Source organism: Marmota flaviventris, chromosome 8 (genome assembly GCF_047511675.1).
Source record: "Marmota flaviventris isolate mMarFla1 chromosome 8, mMarFla1.hap1, whole genome shotgun sequence".
Lineage (NCBI taxonomy): Eukaryota > Metazoa > Chordata > Mammalia > Rodentia > Sciuridae > Marmota > Marmota flaviventris.
Genome location: NC_092505.1, coordinates 494,361 through 510,614, shown reverse-complemented (window position 1 = coordinate 510,614; position 16,254 = coordinate 494,361). Strand labels below are relative to the sequence as shown.

Here is a 16,254-nt window from a genome sequence, read left to right as displayed (position 1 = left end):
ATAATAGCCAAAGAATGGACAATCCAAATATCAACTAACAAAATATGGTAAATTTATACACGCCTCAACACGGATGAGCCTAGAAAACAGGCTTAGGGAAACATGTCAGTCACAAAAAACTACATATCATATGATTCTATTTATATAAGATGTCCAGATTAGGCAAATCCATAGGAAAAGAAGAAAAAACAGTAGTTGCCAGGAGTTGGGGGTAGGAGAGAATGGAGACTGATAATGAAAATATGACTTTTACTTAGGTAAAAAAATGTTCCAGAACAAAATGATGTAGATAGTTGTAAATATAACTAAAAACTCACTGAACTCTTGAAACACACCAACACTTAAAATGGGCAAAGTTTATGCTACATGAATTAATTACATTTCAGTAAGCTATTAACAACAACAACAACAAAAAAGTAACATGTTCTGTACTAAGTATAAAAGTGGGATTTCTGGAAGCCATTTGGTTATAGGAAATAATGTCATGTCATTTTTTAGATCTCTTTTTTGAAATGCCAAAAGTCTTTTTTTTCCTAAGGGGAAAAAAATGGAACTATAGCAGACAAACCATAAACTTTCTTCCAAGAGTGTAAAATGAGTGGGCTCTAGTCAATACACCCAAGCATAGCTTTAATTGACAATCAACTCTTAAATGCTTTGGGACCAAGACTACTACAAAGTGGAATAAAAATTAAGATAATCAATCTAAAGTATCAACTTCGAATCATGAACAAAACATACTGCAAGTTTAAGCATTAAAATATAAGTCTGGATTGGGGCTGTGGCTCAGTGGTAGAGCACTCGCCTGGCACGTGTGAGGCCCTGGGTTCGATCCTCAACACCACATAAAAATAAATAAAATAAAGGTATTTAAAAATATGTAAGCATAATATATTTTTAAAATATATATATATCTGTTCCAGGGTTCAGACCATATGAGGCCCACAGCCCTGCCTGGCCAGTGCTCTCAAGAAATCACACTATCAGTGTTCACAACACTGTCAGACCTGCCAGGACTCCCCGGGGACTGCTCTTCTCCATCAGGCAGCACCAGTACCAACTTCCAGAACACGCGCTCCCGCCTCTCAGGGAAGTGCTCAGCCACAAGGGATGGAAGGTCCAGAGGTGCCCATGCAGCATTGCTGGAAGGGACAGACCACAGTGGTTAATCCCATGTACCTGCCTCAGAGGAGAAGCACATACAATAGGGCCAACAGACCTCAGCAGCTGCTGGTGGAAGTGCTGAACCTTCATCTGGTGAGCTGTCATGTTTCTGAGCCGCCTTAACCTACAAAGGAAGAGAGAATAACAGCATGCTCATGCCACAGAAGGGACTTTAGAATATTTACTGGTGTTTCTGAATGAAAAGCAATTGGCTAGTGCCTTCTTGTGTCAAGTATTAAGAAGACCGGGAAAATGTTTTCTGATAAAGAACTAGGTTAGTCAGATGAGCCTTCATTCCACAGATATCCATTCAGTATCTGCTGTGAGCTGGCTATGGGAGACTGAGCAATAAGACAAAAGTCCTCTTTTAGAACACACACTCATGGGCGAGAACAACCTCTGTACTGGCTGGCACAGCTTGCAGGACATGTCAGTGTCATGGGCAACTGTAGCAGAGCAGGCAGGAGCCATGTTACATGCTGTCATCTCACTCTGATGGTCAGAAGGAAATATGAGCAAAGACCTGAAGGAAAGAGAGTAGCCAGCAAGACTGTTTCTGACAGACTGAAGAAGAGGGAATGGCCTCTCCATGCCACCACAGAGCCTGAAGTGTTTGGGGGGGGAGCGGTGTCTAGGAGAAGGGGTTCAGTCTATTGTACAGCACAGGATCATGAATAAGAGGTGAGGCAACCTGAATGAGATGACAAGGGACCCTATCTCGGTGGGTGGAGGACTCTGGCTATAGCCATAATCCAGAGAGAAGCACTGTCAGAGATAGACCTGGTTAGGCCCTAAGTATGCTCTAAGGGTGGAGCTCAAGGAGGGTAGGTCTGAGAGAAGAATGCAAGCCCATGTCTGTGACCACAGGATGGCCACTTGGGAGCAGGACAGAGGCAAGTTGAGGAAAATTAAGATTTGGAAGTCATGCTGGGATCTAGACAAGAGTCTAGAATGCAGAGAAGAGGTACTGCCTGGAGCTGCACCAAGGGAGATGTCAGTATGAAGGATGGGGACAGGTCAACAGAGAGAGGGGAAGAATAGAGGGCAAGGGCTGAGTTGAGGGAGCTGGTGAAGGTTGTCAGAAAAGGAGGCCAAGGCTGAGAAGGGCAGCTGGTGAGGAGGAGGGGGACTTAAGAGAAAACTTAAGAAGTTGTGACTCCAAGGTAGCTATGGGCAGAGAAAGTGCCCCAACCTCACAGCATGCCTTACAATAACCAGACCATCCAAGCCCCTCTCGCCACCTATTTACAGATTCAGAGATGACTACAGAATCTGGTTTAAGATAAGACATGGACCTCAATGCAGTATTGCCTGCTATGGCCCCTCTATCATACCTACCCAGGGCCTGCCCACAGAGAAGCAGGGTGGCCCAGACAGGCAGTCTCAAGAGGTGACACTGACACTGGGCCTGATAACAAAGACCAAACCCCACCAGGCCAAGATTGGACAGTTTAGACCCCAGGAACTAGATATGCTCAGGGCAACTAGGAGTGGGGAGTGCTAAGGCACTGTTGCAGGAAACAGAGGGTGGAGTGTTAATCAGATACAGCAGTGAACCTCTGGCTCCACCAATAAGAATGATATGTATGTATGGGCTGGGGATGTGGCTCAAGTGGTAGCACGCTCGCCTAGCATGTGTGAGGCACTGGGTTCGATTCTCAGCACCACATAAAAATAAAATAAAGATATTGTGTCAAAAAAAAAAAAGAATGATATGTATGTACTTTAAAAGTGGGAAGAAAGAAAAACAGGTGATTTTGAGTCAATCACCAAACTTAATCTTTCAAGTAAAAAGTAGTATGAAATCAGAGCCCTGCTTCCCAGTAGTAAAGGAAGTCACATGTCCCTAGCTATAGAAATGACACATTCAGAATGCAGTCTCCCACCTGTCCTCACTTCCTGATACCACTTTTCTTAACTAGCAAATGCATAGTTTAGACCAGTTCCTGGCGAAGCATTGCAGGACAGGAGCTAAGGCATGGCTGGGCACTGACCTGGTGCAGGAGATGCCCACTTTCCCTGCATGGCCCAGGTCCAAAAGGCCCTTAGCCAGGTTCTCCTCAGCAATAGGGCACTCTGCACTGGGTGCCAGTGCCTGCAACCGGTTATTCATATCCACACAGCAGGGTGCTGCAGGAAAGGCCCGCATCTGACGCCTTAGTTTCTTCCGGGCTGTAACAGCTTCCCTCCACCTGAAGGACACACAAACATATCATCATTCGAGACTAACACCATGGGACAAATGCAGATGTCAAAGTTCAGCACTATGACGTGAAGAAACATGGTTTAGGGTCTTTTCCAGCAATAGTCCTTAAACTGAGAAATGAATGAGAATTAAAATATAGGCATGAGAGCAAAAAATAGCATTAAACTACTAAATATAAGAGTTAACACTGAATGGTCTCTGAAGGTTGATTCAGCAATATGGACAAAATCTAAACCCAGCAAACTCCACTGATAGGAATGTATCTTCCCACAGCATGCACATATATAGATACATGAACTGTTGGTACAAGGTGGTCTCTGCAACACTTTGTCACAGCTACAAAGAGAGGCATGTGGGAGTCTATCAACAGGGAACCAAGGTAGTATATAACTCACTTGTAGTGACATGCTACACAGTAACAGGGCAAGCTCAATGTGCTGCACTGCCAGGCCCCAAAGCACACCAAGCAGAGTAAAGATTTAGAACACAGTCGAGGGCATGATCTGCTGATAGAAGATTGCACTAGCAACTGCTGTGTCTGAGAAATGGACAAAGGTCTATCTAAAGGCACTGATGGCTCATACATGTTGAATTTAGTAAGAGTCCCTGAGTGTGGATCTGTAGAATACAGGACTCACCGCCGTAGATACTTGCAGAAGCACTGAAGTTCCTGTAGCGTCTCTTTGGCAGTCTGGAAAATTTCCTCAGCAAGAAACAAGTCCACCGATTGGGCACAGATATCCTCACAACAACGGGCCACACGAACCTTCTGGTCTGTCTCCACTGCATTCCTAGGAAACAGGGTAGTCAGTGTGGAGACACTGCACCACAGCCCAGACAAGGAGAACTGACTTTAAAAGTGACGAGTCTGTGTCCTTCATGAGGAAATGTAATTATGTCTTCATGTAAAAGTACAGATACCTCAGCAGCTTATGAGGCTGAAACAGGAGGATTTCGAATACAATGCCAGCCTCAGCAATGGCGTGGCGCTTTGTCTCTAAATAAAATACAAATAGGACTGGGGATGTGGCTCAGTGGTCAAGTGCTCCTGAGTTCAATCCCTAGTACCTCCCCCGGCCCAAGAAAAAGAAAAAGTACAGACACCTAGAAATAGAAACAAAAGTGGTATAAGATGATACAGTGTATGTCCAAAAGGACCCCTGTAACAGTCAAGAAATGAACCTTTAAGTTCAAAGCCAGCTTCAGCAACAATGAGGTGCTAAGCAACTCAGTGAGACCCTGTCTCTGAGTAAAATATAAAATAGGGCTGGGGATGTGGCTCAGTGGTTGAGTGTCCGAGTTCAATCCCCTGTACCCCCACCAAAAGAAAAGAACCTTTAAGTTGGGCATGGTAGTCCACATCTATGTACTATTATAGTGGCTCAGGAGACCTGAGGCAAGAGGATTGCAAATTTAAGGCTAGCTTGAGCAACTGTCTCAAAAATTTTAAAAAAAAGGTAGGGGGCTAGGGATATAGCTTAGTGTTGAAGAAATCCTGAGTTCACTCAAGTACACTATTAAAGAAAAGAAAAAGAAATAAACCTTTAGCCCAGCTGGACATGATGGCACACACCTATAATCCCAGCACTTGAAAGGCCGAGGCAGGAGAATCTTTTGAGCCTGGGAGCTCAAGAACAGCCTGGGCAACATAGTGAGACCCCTTCTCCATAAAAAGAGAAGAAAAACAAAGGAAATATTTATCCTAATAAAATAGTTGAAAATTTTAACTTTTAAATAGCCATAAGACAACTGAAAAATCTCAACACAGAGAATTACAATTAGAAGTGTCCCAAATATATGATAAATCACTGGTGACTACTAAGGATGGTCGCCTGTGGCCATGCAGTGGTGGCCTAGGATAAAACAGTATATTATATTTTTATAACAAAATTCTATCAAACAAGAGCACAGAGGATTGTATCAAACATATAGTCACAAAATCAAAGTAGCTTCAACAGCCAATAGCTCATCCTTGGAGACAACCTGGGGCTGAGTTGACACCAAGCCTCCTCAAACTGCAGGACACTGTCTCTGCATCACAGCAAGCTAGGGCTTTTACCTCTGTCCTAACACTGTTCTGGGGTTCAGAGTACACATATCACCATCATTTGTGGGGTGTCTTCCTTTATAGAAACCAGAAAAAGGCCCCAAACTATGACAGATGGAAGGAAACGCTAATTAAAGATGCACAGCCTGCTGCCAGGTGTGCTGGCACATGCCTATAATGCCAGCACCTTAGGAAGCTGAGGCAGTAGGATCACAAATTTAAGGTCAGCCTCAGCAACTGAAGAGATCCTTCTCAGGCTGGGCTGTGGCTCAGTGTAGAGCACTTGCCTTCATGTGACGCACTGGGTTCGATCCTCAGTACCACATAAAAAAATAAATAAAGTTATTAAAAAAAGACCCTGCTGGGGCCGGGGTTGTGGCTCAGTGGTAGAGTGCTTGCCTAACATGTGTGAGGCCCTGGGTTCAATCCTCAGCACTGCATATAAATAAATAAAATAAAGGTATTGTGTCCAACTACAACTTAAAAAAAAAAAAAAATGACTCTATCTCGGGCTGGGGATATAGTTCAGTTGGTAGAGTGTCTGCCTTGTATACATAAGGCCTTGGGTTCAATCCCCAGCACCACAAAAAAAAAAAAAAAGAAAGAGAACCTGTCTCAACCATGTCCTACTTTCCTCTTCATCTCAAAAAAGGGATGTAGTTCATTAGTAGAACACTCCTGGGTTCAACCCCCAGTATCAAAATAAATAAATGAAATGAAAAATATAGATTGCCTGCTGGGTGAGTTCCCCATCTGCACTAGAAGTGTTAAAGCAATGTGGTCTATGGCCTTCAGGCTATATCACGGAAGCTTAAGCATAAAGACAGATATTCTTTCACAGCTGGAAGGCCTTTTTTTTTTTTTTTTTTAAACTGGAAACTTGGCCACAAAATTACTAACGTTCTTAAGTGAATAGCCCAAGGATGCCTTCTAATATATAAAACAAGGGAGAGTCTCCTACTTGAAAAACACTGATCGTAAATAACCTGGTGTGGAGAAGACTACACCAGTGAATCTGCCAAGACACATGACCCCATGCCCGGTGCAGGGTCCACAAGAGGAATCTGAAAGTGAGGCCCTCCCCGCTCTGCTCCCTGAAGTACAGAATTGGCATGTTACCACTTCACTATCCAACAGATAGGCTCCTTTTCAAATGTAGGTGCAAACCTCCTATCCTGAACTGCGCCAGCCTCACAGAGTGCCTTCTAACCCTCCTCCCGCCCTCCATACCCCACACTGTAGTCCACCTGAGCCTCACTCACTTCAACTCCTGGGAGCAAGTTTCCCGCACACACTCTGTCACCATGAGTTCTGTCAGCTCTGCAGTCAAGGTCTGGCTCAAATGAGTTAATACCAGCTCCCTTTCTTGTTGTAGCCTATGGATAAAAGAAAAAAAGCACAGAGTAATACTTAAGAACGAAAGTAAGTGCTAGGCACAGTGGCACAGACCTACAGTCCCAGCTAGTTGGAAGCCTGAGGCACGAGGATCCCAAGTCCAAGGCAAGCCTGGGAACCTGAGTGAAACCTGTTTCAAAATTAAGAAAACAAACTAGGAATGTAGCTCAGAGGTACAACACCCCTAGGTTCAGTTGCCAGTACCACAAAAAATTAAAAAGTAAAAATTATTTTACTCCTTAATCATGCAGATGGAAGTGAGTGGTCCTGCCTGAGTCAGCAGCCACCTCCAGTGCAGCTTCTTTCCCTTTTTGTCCTGCTGAGGGGAAGGGCACTGTTCACAGGCTGGTACAGTCAGGGGATCCCCACCTAATCCCTGGGACAAAGTATATATGAGGGTGCTGAGTGGACCTGAAGAGGTCTAATGGCAGCACACTGGACAACAGTATCAGAATCAGGGGCCAGGGCAGTTCACCTCTGTGTCTACACTTCAACCATGTCCTACTGCAGGGCAAGGCATACTCACCTTTCCTCTTCAGCCCGCCTCTTTTCTTCCTCCCTTCGCTCCCTTTCCTTAGTCACTTCTTCAACTGCAACATGCCTCAAAAGGCCTGTGGTTGTAGCCATTAACAGATCCTCCATGGCAGCATTAGAAACACTAAAAAGAGCAAAGTGGATAGAATTCAAACTCATGAAAAAGAAAGTCATTATAGACTATTATCAAATAGGATTGTTCCTGGAATGCAAGGATGGTTTAACCTATGAATACTAATCAATGTAATACGACCACATTAACAGAACAGAGTTAAAACACATGCACACACAATCACCTCAATTAATGCAGAAAGAATATCTAGTAAAATTCAAACTAGGAACAGAAGCAAAACCCTTAAGCCATTTATGAAACACCCATAACTCACATCATACACAGTGGTGAACGCCTGAAAGCGCTTCCTCTGAGATATGGAGACAATGATGCCCACGTTTTCCACTTCAACACATTATTGAAGTTATAGCCAGAGCAATTAGACAAGAAAAAATAAGCAGCATCCAAATTGGAAAAGTAATAAAACTATATCCATTCACACATGACATGATCTTACATATAAAAAGCCCTAGGAATCCTAATAAAGAAGCTCAATAAGGTTGAAGGATAAAAATCAATATACAGTGGACAGGGAACATAGTTCAGTAGAGTGCTTGCCTAGCCTGCACAAGGTCCTGGGTTTGATACCAGCACTGAAAAAAAAGCAAAAATCAGTAGTATTTCTACATATAAACAATGAATAATTTGAAATGGAATTTTTAAAATATTCCATTTATAAGAAGCCTAGAAAATAAAAATAATGATCAGGAATAAATTTCACCAAGGAGGCAAAAGTATTGTACACTGAAAACTATTAAAACACTGCTGAAAGAAATTAAGGCTAACCTAAATGTTAAGATGACAATACCACTCAGAATAATCTATAGGTTCAGTGCAATCCTTATCAAAATCCCAATAGCATTTTTTGCAGAAATAGAAAAATGCTTTCTAAAATTAGAATGGTATATCAAGGAATCCCAAATAGCAAAACGGCCTTGAGAAAACAAGAACAACAACAACGTTAAAAGATGTATACTTTTTTTTTTTTTAATATTTATTTTTAGTTGAAGTTGGACACAATACCTTTATTTTTATGTGGTGCTGAGGATCGAACCCAGGGCCTCACATGTGCTAGGTAAGTGCTCTACCACTGAGCCACAACCCCAGCCCGGATGTATACTTTTTAATATCAGAACTTATTGCAGAACTACTTTAACCAAAACAAGGTAGTACTGGTGTAAGGACAGACATAAAGACCAATGAAGCAGAACATAGAGCCCAGAAAGAAACCCTCACATCATGTTTAAATGACTTTCAACAAGGCTGCCAATACCAGTTAATAGGGAAAGAAGTCTCTTTAACAAATGGTGCTAGGAAAACTAGATATCCACTGTCAAAGCATGAGATTGGACCCTTATGTTACACCATACACAAAAATGAAATAAAATAGATAAAAACCTAAACTTATGAAATAATATTATAAAACTCTGCTGAGTATGATAGCACATACCTATGGTAGCACATGCCTATAATCCCAGCAACTTGGGAGGCTGAGACAGGAGGAGGATTATAAGTTTAAGATCAACCTCAGCAATTTAGCAAGATCCTATCTAAAATTAAAAAACAGAAAAACGGGGCTGGGGTTGTGGCTCAGCAGTAGAGCACTTGTCTAGCAAGTGCGAGACCCTCGGTTCGATCCTCAGCACCACATAAAAATAAACAAAATAAAGATATTGCGTCCAACTACAAATAAAAAAATATATATTAAAAAAATAGAAAAGGGATAGGGATGTAGCATATTGGTAAAACACCCCCTGGGTTTAATCCCCAGTACCACAAATATATAAGCCCATGGAAATAGTTTTTTAGTTTCATTAAATGGGGCATGCTTCACCTATAATCATAGCTACTCAGGATGCTGAGGCAGAAAGATCAAAAGTTCACAGTCAACCTGGGCTACTTAGAAGACCCTATCTCCAAAAAGTTTTTTAAAAGGGCTGGAGATGTAGCTCGGTGATAGAATACCCCTGAGTTCCATCTTAAAGTAACAACAAAAAAAATTAGGAAGTATATATTTTAACTCCAGGATAAAAAAAACTTAACCAGCCAGGCATGACAACATGTATCCACAGTCATAGTTACTTGGGAGGCTGAGGTAAGAGGATCCTTAAGCCTAGGAGTTCAAGATTCTACCTCAGAAAAAAACCATTAAGAAACATACAGTGTCAATCCTTTTGTGTAATTCTTCTTCTTCTTTTTATTTTTTTAGTGGTCCTGGGGATTGAACCCAGGGCCTTGTGCATGAGAAGCAAGCACTCTACCAACTGAGCTATATCCCCAGCTCCCCAGCCCTTTTTATTTTGGTTAAGACAGGACCTAAGTTTCCCCGGACGGCCTTGAATCTGCACTCCTTCTACCTCAGCCTCCCAAATCAGTAGGATTACAGGTGTGTTCCACACCCGGCCCAAGTAGCTGTATTTCATACAGACAAAACAATATCTTTCCTTATTGTTATGCCACTGGGATTTTTAAAAGATGTTGAGTTCACTTTAAAATTAAGAGCTTAGAAAAACTTTATTTATTGAAACTAAATTGAGAAAAATAAATGTTTCTAATTTTTAACAAGGAATGAACTAATTTTGACTGGACATTTGAGATATGTTTAAAGAAAAATAGGTTTATAACTTATAAACTTTAATATAAACTGTTGCTCAAAAACATGTGGAGGAGTTATGGCTCAGTGGTAGAACACTCACCTAACATGTTTGAGGCCCTGGGTTAGATCCTCAGCACCACATAAAGATAAATAAGTACAGGTATCGTGTCCATCTACAACTAAGAAATATTTTTTTAAAAAAGCACATGTAGCTGGGTGCAGTTGCGCAAGCCTATAATCCCAGCAACTTGGGAGGCTGAGGCAAGAGGATTTTGAGTTTAAAACCAGCCTCAGCAACTTAGCCAGGTGCTAAGCAACTCAGTGAGGCCCTGTCTCTAAATAAAATACAAAAAAGTAGGGTTGGGAATGTGGCTCAGTGGTTGAGTGCACCAAATTCAATCCCCAGTACCCCAAAAGAGCATGAGTAATGAAATAGCAGGGCAGGAACATAAAAAATAGCACCTGTCTATAGAGTAGAAGATGCAGAAGTCCCTGAAACTATCACCACGAGCATCGAGCCTGCTCACCCAGATCTTGTGGAAGAATGAAAACACTTTTTGAGAAGGAGTGGCAAGTGTACTCCCAGGGAGCAGACAGCTGCTGAAGGGGAGGGCGGTGCGCTGGGTGTCACTCACCCCAGAGCTACAGCTGCGTAAGCTGCGCCAGCCGAGCTCACTTCCTCACAGTCCCTCTGAAGAGTCTCCTGGATAAGCTCATCCACCACCTGCACAAGGTCCTATGGAGAGACCAGCACAGGGGTCAAATACAGCGTCCCACCCAGGACAGAAATCTGGAGTGAAACCTTGTCACTAGACACTGTCTGAAGGTACCCACTGACAAAGCACTTGACCCCTATCGTGGAATCAGCCACACTGCTTCAGGAGAGGTCTCTGAGGAATGGCTAGGTGCCTTCCAGAGGGAAAAGCCAGGGAAGCCTGCTGGACAACCACCCTTCAGACGGCCCCCACTGTGCCCTGTTCATCTTCACTTGTCCACATTGAACATCATCAACTTCTGTGGTGGTTCTTCATGCTCCCCTCAGGACTCCCTGACTCCCCGCATGTGGTTATTGCCCAGTGCCTGCCTCTGAGTGGCCAGGATGACACATTCGAGTGCCACACCTGTGCAGTAAACAAGCTCTACTCAGTTCTTTGGAAACCCCTTGTGCCCGGGCACATAGTACTACCATGATCCCACAGGTGCTGGTCAACCTATCCACTGGCCATCTCGAATGAAGAGGTGCTGATTTCAATCAGACCACACAGGCTGACGCTCTGGCAGTAAGCACTGAAGTACTGCTCTGACTACTGAGAAGAAAAGAGGGGCTCTGAAGTTAGCCTGGGGGTGTTAGGCTCAGTTCTGCCACATGAGGTCATGAACATGGGCAGATACTACCCTCCACTCTACTTGGCTCCTCTCCTTTGAGACCAGGCAACACAGCACCCCATCACAGGGCAGTGGGGGCCAAAGACATTTGTGCACAATGGACTTCTCAGAGCCCTGACCTAGAAGATTCCCTACCGCATCAGAGTACACAGGTGCAGGCTTTGGAGGCAGCACCTCAGGCTGCATGGAGAGCTGGCATAGACTGGGTGCCACAGATGGGGGTGGTGGAGGGACATGAGACAGAGATACAGGTGAGGGTGCGGGGACTGGAAGAGGCTGCGGAAGGAGACCCTGTGATGGCACATCCTGCTCTGCCTCACATTCTTCTCCTCTCCCATCACCTGGAAGAAAGGACACAGGAAAACATGTTACTGCAGATGCACACAAACAGCACCAGATGCAGTCATCTCCATGCAGGGACAGTCACACGGACCTAAAGGACTGCCCTCCCTGAAAACACCCATGGGACCCCTGAGGGTATATTGCTTCATGTGCAAAACAGCACTGTGGTGTCAGGGTGCCCAGAGAAGGACTTCAGAACTGTATGGAGAGGTACACCTGGGTACCAAGCCGAGGGCCCTCCAGGCCCCAGAGTAAGACAGATGCTCCTGGGCATGGAGAGGCTTTGAGGAAAATGCAGGGCAGCTTCACTCACCCGATGTATCCAAGCTAGGTCTCTGCGCGTTGACGGGTAGCTCTGTGGCCAGGCTCTCCCCGACGTACTTGTTCTGGGAGTTGAAGCTGCACACGGGTGTGTGACGAGGAACTGGGGGCAATGGCCCTCCATTTACAACTTCACCAACTGACACTGTCAGCTTCCTGGTAATAAACACTGACTTCCTGGCCTTGGATAATCCGTCTGGTTCCAGGAATGCAGACCTGTTCAGCTCCACACAGCTACCCAGACCACAAAGAGCCCACAGAAAGGTGTCACTCAGGGAAGATGGCAGCTTCATCTTCCCAAATCTAGCTGTAATGCCACAAACCCAAACCTTGTCCTGTGTCCCCTAGGCCACATGCAGATGAGAGGAAGGCACAGACCACAGTAACCCCTACTGTCAGCCTCCATAACCACGTGGCCTAGCATGTTAACAACCACACGTGGGACAATATATGGTCCTGTCTCAAGAAAAGAAGCTGCTCATCTCCTGAAGGACAGCTCTGGAGAAAAGAGCTATAGGAGGAAGGGGCTGGAGAAACCCCACTGAGTATAATGATGCCAATTGCTGGGAGAGGGTTTGGAAATTTCATCATGGTCTCAAAATACTGACTGGAAGGTAGAGGAAAACACATCAGCCTGGCCTGTTGCTACCTCTATCTCAACCATCTCAACTATCAGAAGTGGGCAGTGGTCACTCACAGGTCAGCAAAGGCTATCTTAAAGGAACAGAATAGGAAGATTCTTAAATTTAATCTTTGGATTCTTTGGTAACTCATGAAAAGCACTGATTTTTTTTTTTCTTTTTTTTTTTAATATTTATTTTTTAGTTTTCGGCGGACACAACATCTTTGTTTGTATGTGGTGCTGAGGATCGAACCCGGGCCGCACGCATGCCAGGCGAGCGTGCTACCACTTGAGCCACATCCCCAGCCCAAGCATTGATTTTTAGAGTCACAAAGAACTTGGTCTGAAACCAGTCTGCCCACAAACAGCATGTGACTTTGGGAGTACTTCCCAGCTCCATATCAGGAAAGCAGCAAGTGGAACATGCCTTCTCTAGGACTTGGCAAGCAACTGACACTTTTACAGCCATTTATTGGAATGTAAAAAGAAAAAGGGAATGGGAGCAAAGCCCACAGTTCTAGTTTCAGCCCTTACCCATCAGAAACAGTGAGGCCATGATAGTTGAGGAAGTCTGTGGCCTCTTCGCAGTCTCTGAAAAGCAGCATGCGCACCACACCATCCAGGGGAAAGACAGTAGATCGCTGTGTGCTCACAGTATATGCAATGTTGAGAGCCCGGAGAGCATCCTTGCGGATCTGAAAGGGAAGGCAGTCTCAAATAAAGAAGCCAGTTAGACAAAGGCAACAGTCAACCCCACTTGACCAGCCTCACCCCCAAATTTTGGATTAATAACGCTGAGAATTTCAAAATTAGAGATTTTGTGCAAGTAATATGGGATCTCTGCTTTTTCGTTTCTGTCTGCATGAATGTTCACAAGGCTGAACCTGGCTGCCATGCTCAAGATTCCTCTTATCTGAGCCACAGTGAGCATCTGCACTGCACACTTCTCCTGGCAGTGATCAGCAGTGCCAATCCCAAGTCAAGGGACCATCACAAATCCCTCACAGGCTGCAGCAGTTTCCAGGAGAGGGAGCTATAACCCGCTTGGAAGAGCTCCACAGCAGAGAGATGCTTCAGCACCCCAAGTAACAATCTCTTCCTTCTTGTGCTACAAGCAGTTATTTTACTCACCTGATTGAAATAACAGTGTAAAAGACACGCATTCAGATAGGAAGCTGACTGGACCAGTTTGAAAAATCTCACAAAATTATTACTGTTCAGTGCAGCAAAAGCCTGGACAGCGAAGTCCACCTCGGGGGAGTTTCTGACATCTGGGTGAAATTGCTGCACTTCTCTGTTAGGGAGACAAAATGTTCAGAGTATTGTTTTTAATTAAACAACATTTCTAGAAAGATAGATCTGATAAATAACTAGATTTCAACAATACTGAGAAAGAGTGTCCTGTGGTGACGTGTGCCTCTGAATTCAGTTTTCTGATTTCAGAGTTACCACTCTGGACCTAGATCAATAAGGGTTTTCTTTAAAAGGATAAAATACACTGATTCAAGCAATAATTTAGTAATCATCAAAAAGTTATCTTAAAGTAATGCCGAGTGGCCAGGTGCATTGGCACCTGCCTATAATCCCAGCAGCTCGGGAGACTGAGGCAGGAAAATCATGAGTTCAAAGCCAGCCTCAGCAATGGAGAGGTGCTAAGCAACTCAGTGAGAATCTGTCTACAAAGTACAAAATAGGCCTGGGGATGTGGTTCAGTGGGCAAGAGTGCCCCTGAGTTCAATCCCTGGTACCAAAAAAATAATGCTGACTGAATGCCAGCAGTATAACGACAAAGTTTGTTATTTAAAAAAAAAATCAATTTGACTGAACTATTTAAGATAGAAACAAATGATTGTCATATATGAAAAGGCAGCACAGCCATTTTCCATAGCCAGCTTATCTGCCAGGCTTAATTTTAAAACATAACCAATCACACATCTAGATGTTCTACAACAAAGTTCTTGGAGAAAATACTAAGCTAAAAAAAAAAAAAAAAAAAAAAAAAAATTCACCATAAATAAGCTAAAAAAATTTTTCACCATAAATAAAAGAACCTTGGAACTAAAGGACAACAGCCAGCACTGAATTCAGTTTACCAACTCACAAACTTGGCCCAGAGACTCAGGCATATGTATCAGATAAAGGTCTACTTACATATCAAACCAGGGTTTAAAATTCCTTCTTTTTGGAGGGTGGGGTGGGGTACTGGGGATAGAACTCAGGGGCACTCACCATTGAGCCACATCATTAGCCCTATTTTTGTACTTCATAGAGACAGGGTCTCACTGAGTTGCTTAGCACCTCCCTGTTGCTCAGGCTGCCTTTAAACTTGCAATCCTCCTGTTTCAGCCTCCCCAGCTAGAGCTGCTGAGATTACAGGTATGTGCCAACATACTTGGCTTAAAATTCTTCCATTTTTAACATTGATACTTACCATTTTGTTTCACAGTGTTTTCCTTTCTCTTTCTTAGACCTTTGACAAAACTACCTAGAAACAGCAAATCGCTAACAACTCTGATAGAATGTGGGCTTCCCTGTCCTGGCTCACTACCTGTATGATCAGGAAGCTTTGGCCCTCATTTTTCTCTCATTGAGGAGAAACATGCTCTGGAGTGAACATGAGGGTGTGAGTGAGATGTGCGGGTACAGTGCATACCCGTTGCTCTGCTCGCAGCTCAGCTGCTGACAGCTCAGACGAGGGCGTCCTGCTATCACCTAGTGTTCCCTAGCAGAGAGAGCTCAGCACTGTCAGCTATTGCAATCTTAAAGGCTCTTTTCCAAGCTAAATCTTGCCTTTTCACATATCATAGGCCATCTTGTGAATCTGGAAACTCACCTCAGGATGTCCCCCTTGTTGAGATTGAGCAGAACGTTGTACCCCTGGAACTCGGCTTCACTAGCACAGAAGATGCCTTTGTTCCTCAGATCTTGGTACATCTCTTTTAGACTCTGTAGGCACTTGGTCATGTTCTCATTGTTGATCTTGGCATCAAAGGAGGACATGGGCTCCTCACACATGAAGTGAGCACAGTGGATGTGAAATCGGGTGCACTTCTCTATCAGGGACACCGTCAGGGGATCACAGAGATGCTGCTGTGTAATGTCCTGGCCACAGGGGTGGGGAAGGATTACACACACACATGCATTACACTTGCACATGCTCCACACACACTCCCCTGGCAAAGAATCAACTATGAGAAAATCCATGCTTATCACCACTGAATTGCTTACTTTTCAACTTGAAACCAAGCCCATTAAGCACATTTTAAGAGGATTTTATAACAGTTTAAATAAAAGTATATTTTTGTTTTAGATTAAGATATTTGAGTAATTCAGGCACTATGGCAGATGCCTGTAATCCAGTGACTTGGGAGGCTGAGGTAGGAGAATCACAAGTTCAAAGCCAGCCTCAGAAACTTAGTGAGGCCCTATGCAACTTAGTGAGACCCTGTCTCAAGATACAAAATAAAAAGAGCTGGAGTAGGCTGGGGATATAGCTCAGTTAGTAGAGTGTTTGCCTTACATGCACAGG

General features: G+C 43.9%; 1 protein-coding gene across 2 annotated transcripts in view; it reads right to left on the bottom strand.

The window, feature by feature from the left end:
* Positions 1-16,254, bottom strand: part of Mcm3ap (minichromosome maintenance complex component 3 associated protein) — a 45,110-nt gene that overhangs the window by 15,677 nt on the left and 13,179 nt on the right. For both annotated transcript variants that reach the window (XM_027922232.3, XM_027922231.3), the window contains exons 9-20: positions 15,559-15,827; positions 13,857-14,019; positions 13,260-13,420; positions 12,096-12,337; positions 11,576-11,781; positions 10,690-10,790; positions 7,339-7,470; positions 6,680-6,793; positions 4,009-4,161; positions 3,159-3,356; positions 1,220-1,288; positions 1,008-1,142 (exon numbers count right to left, since the gene is read on the bottom strand). In XM_027922232.3, coding sequence (XP_027778033.2) covers positions 1,008-1,142; positions 1,220-1,288; positions 3,159-3,356; positions 4,009-4,161; positions 6,680-6,793; positions 7,339-7,470; positions 10,690-10,790; positions 11,576-11,781; positions 12,096-12,337; positions 13,260-13,420; positions 13,857-14,019; positions 15,559-15,827 — 1,943 coding nt within the window. The remainder of the gene's footprint in view (positions 1-1,007; positions 1,143-1,219; positions 1,289-3,158; positions 3,357-4,008; positions 4,162-6,679; positions 6,794-7,338; positions 7,471-10,689; positions 10,791-11,575; positions 11,782-12,095; positions 12,338-13,259; positions 13,421-13,856; positions 14,020-15,558; positions 15,828-16,254) is intronic.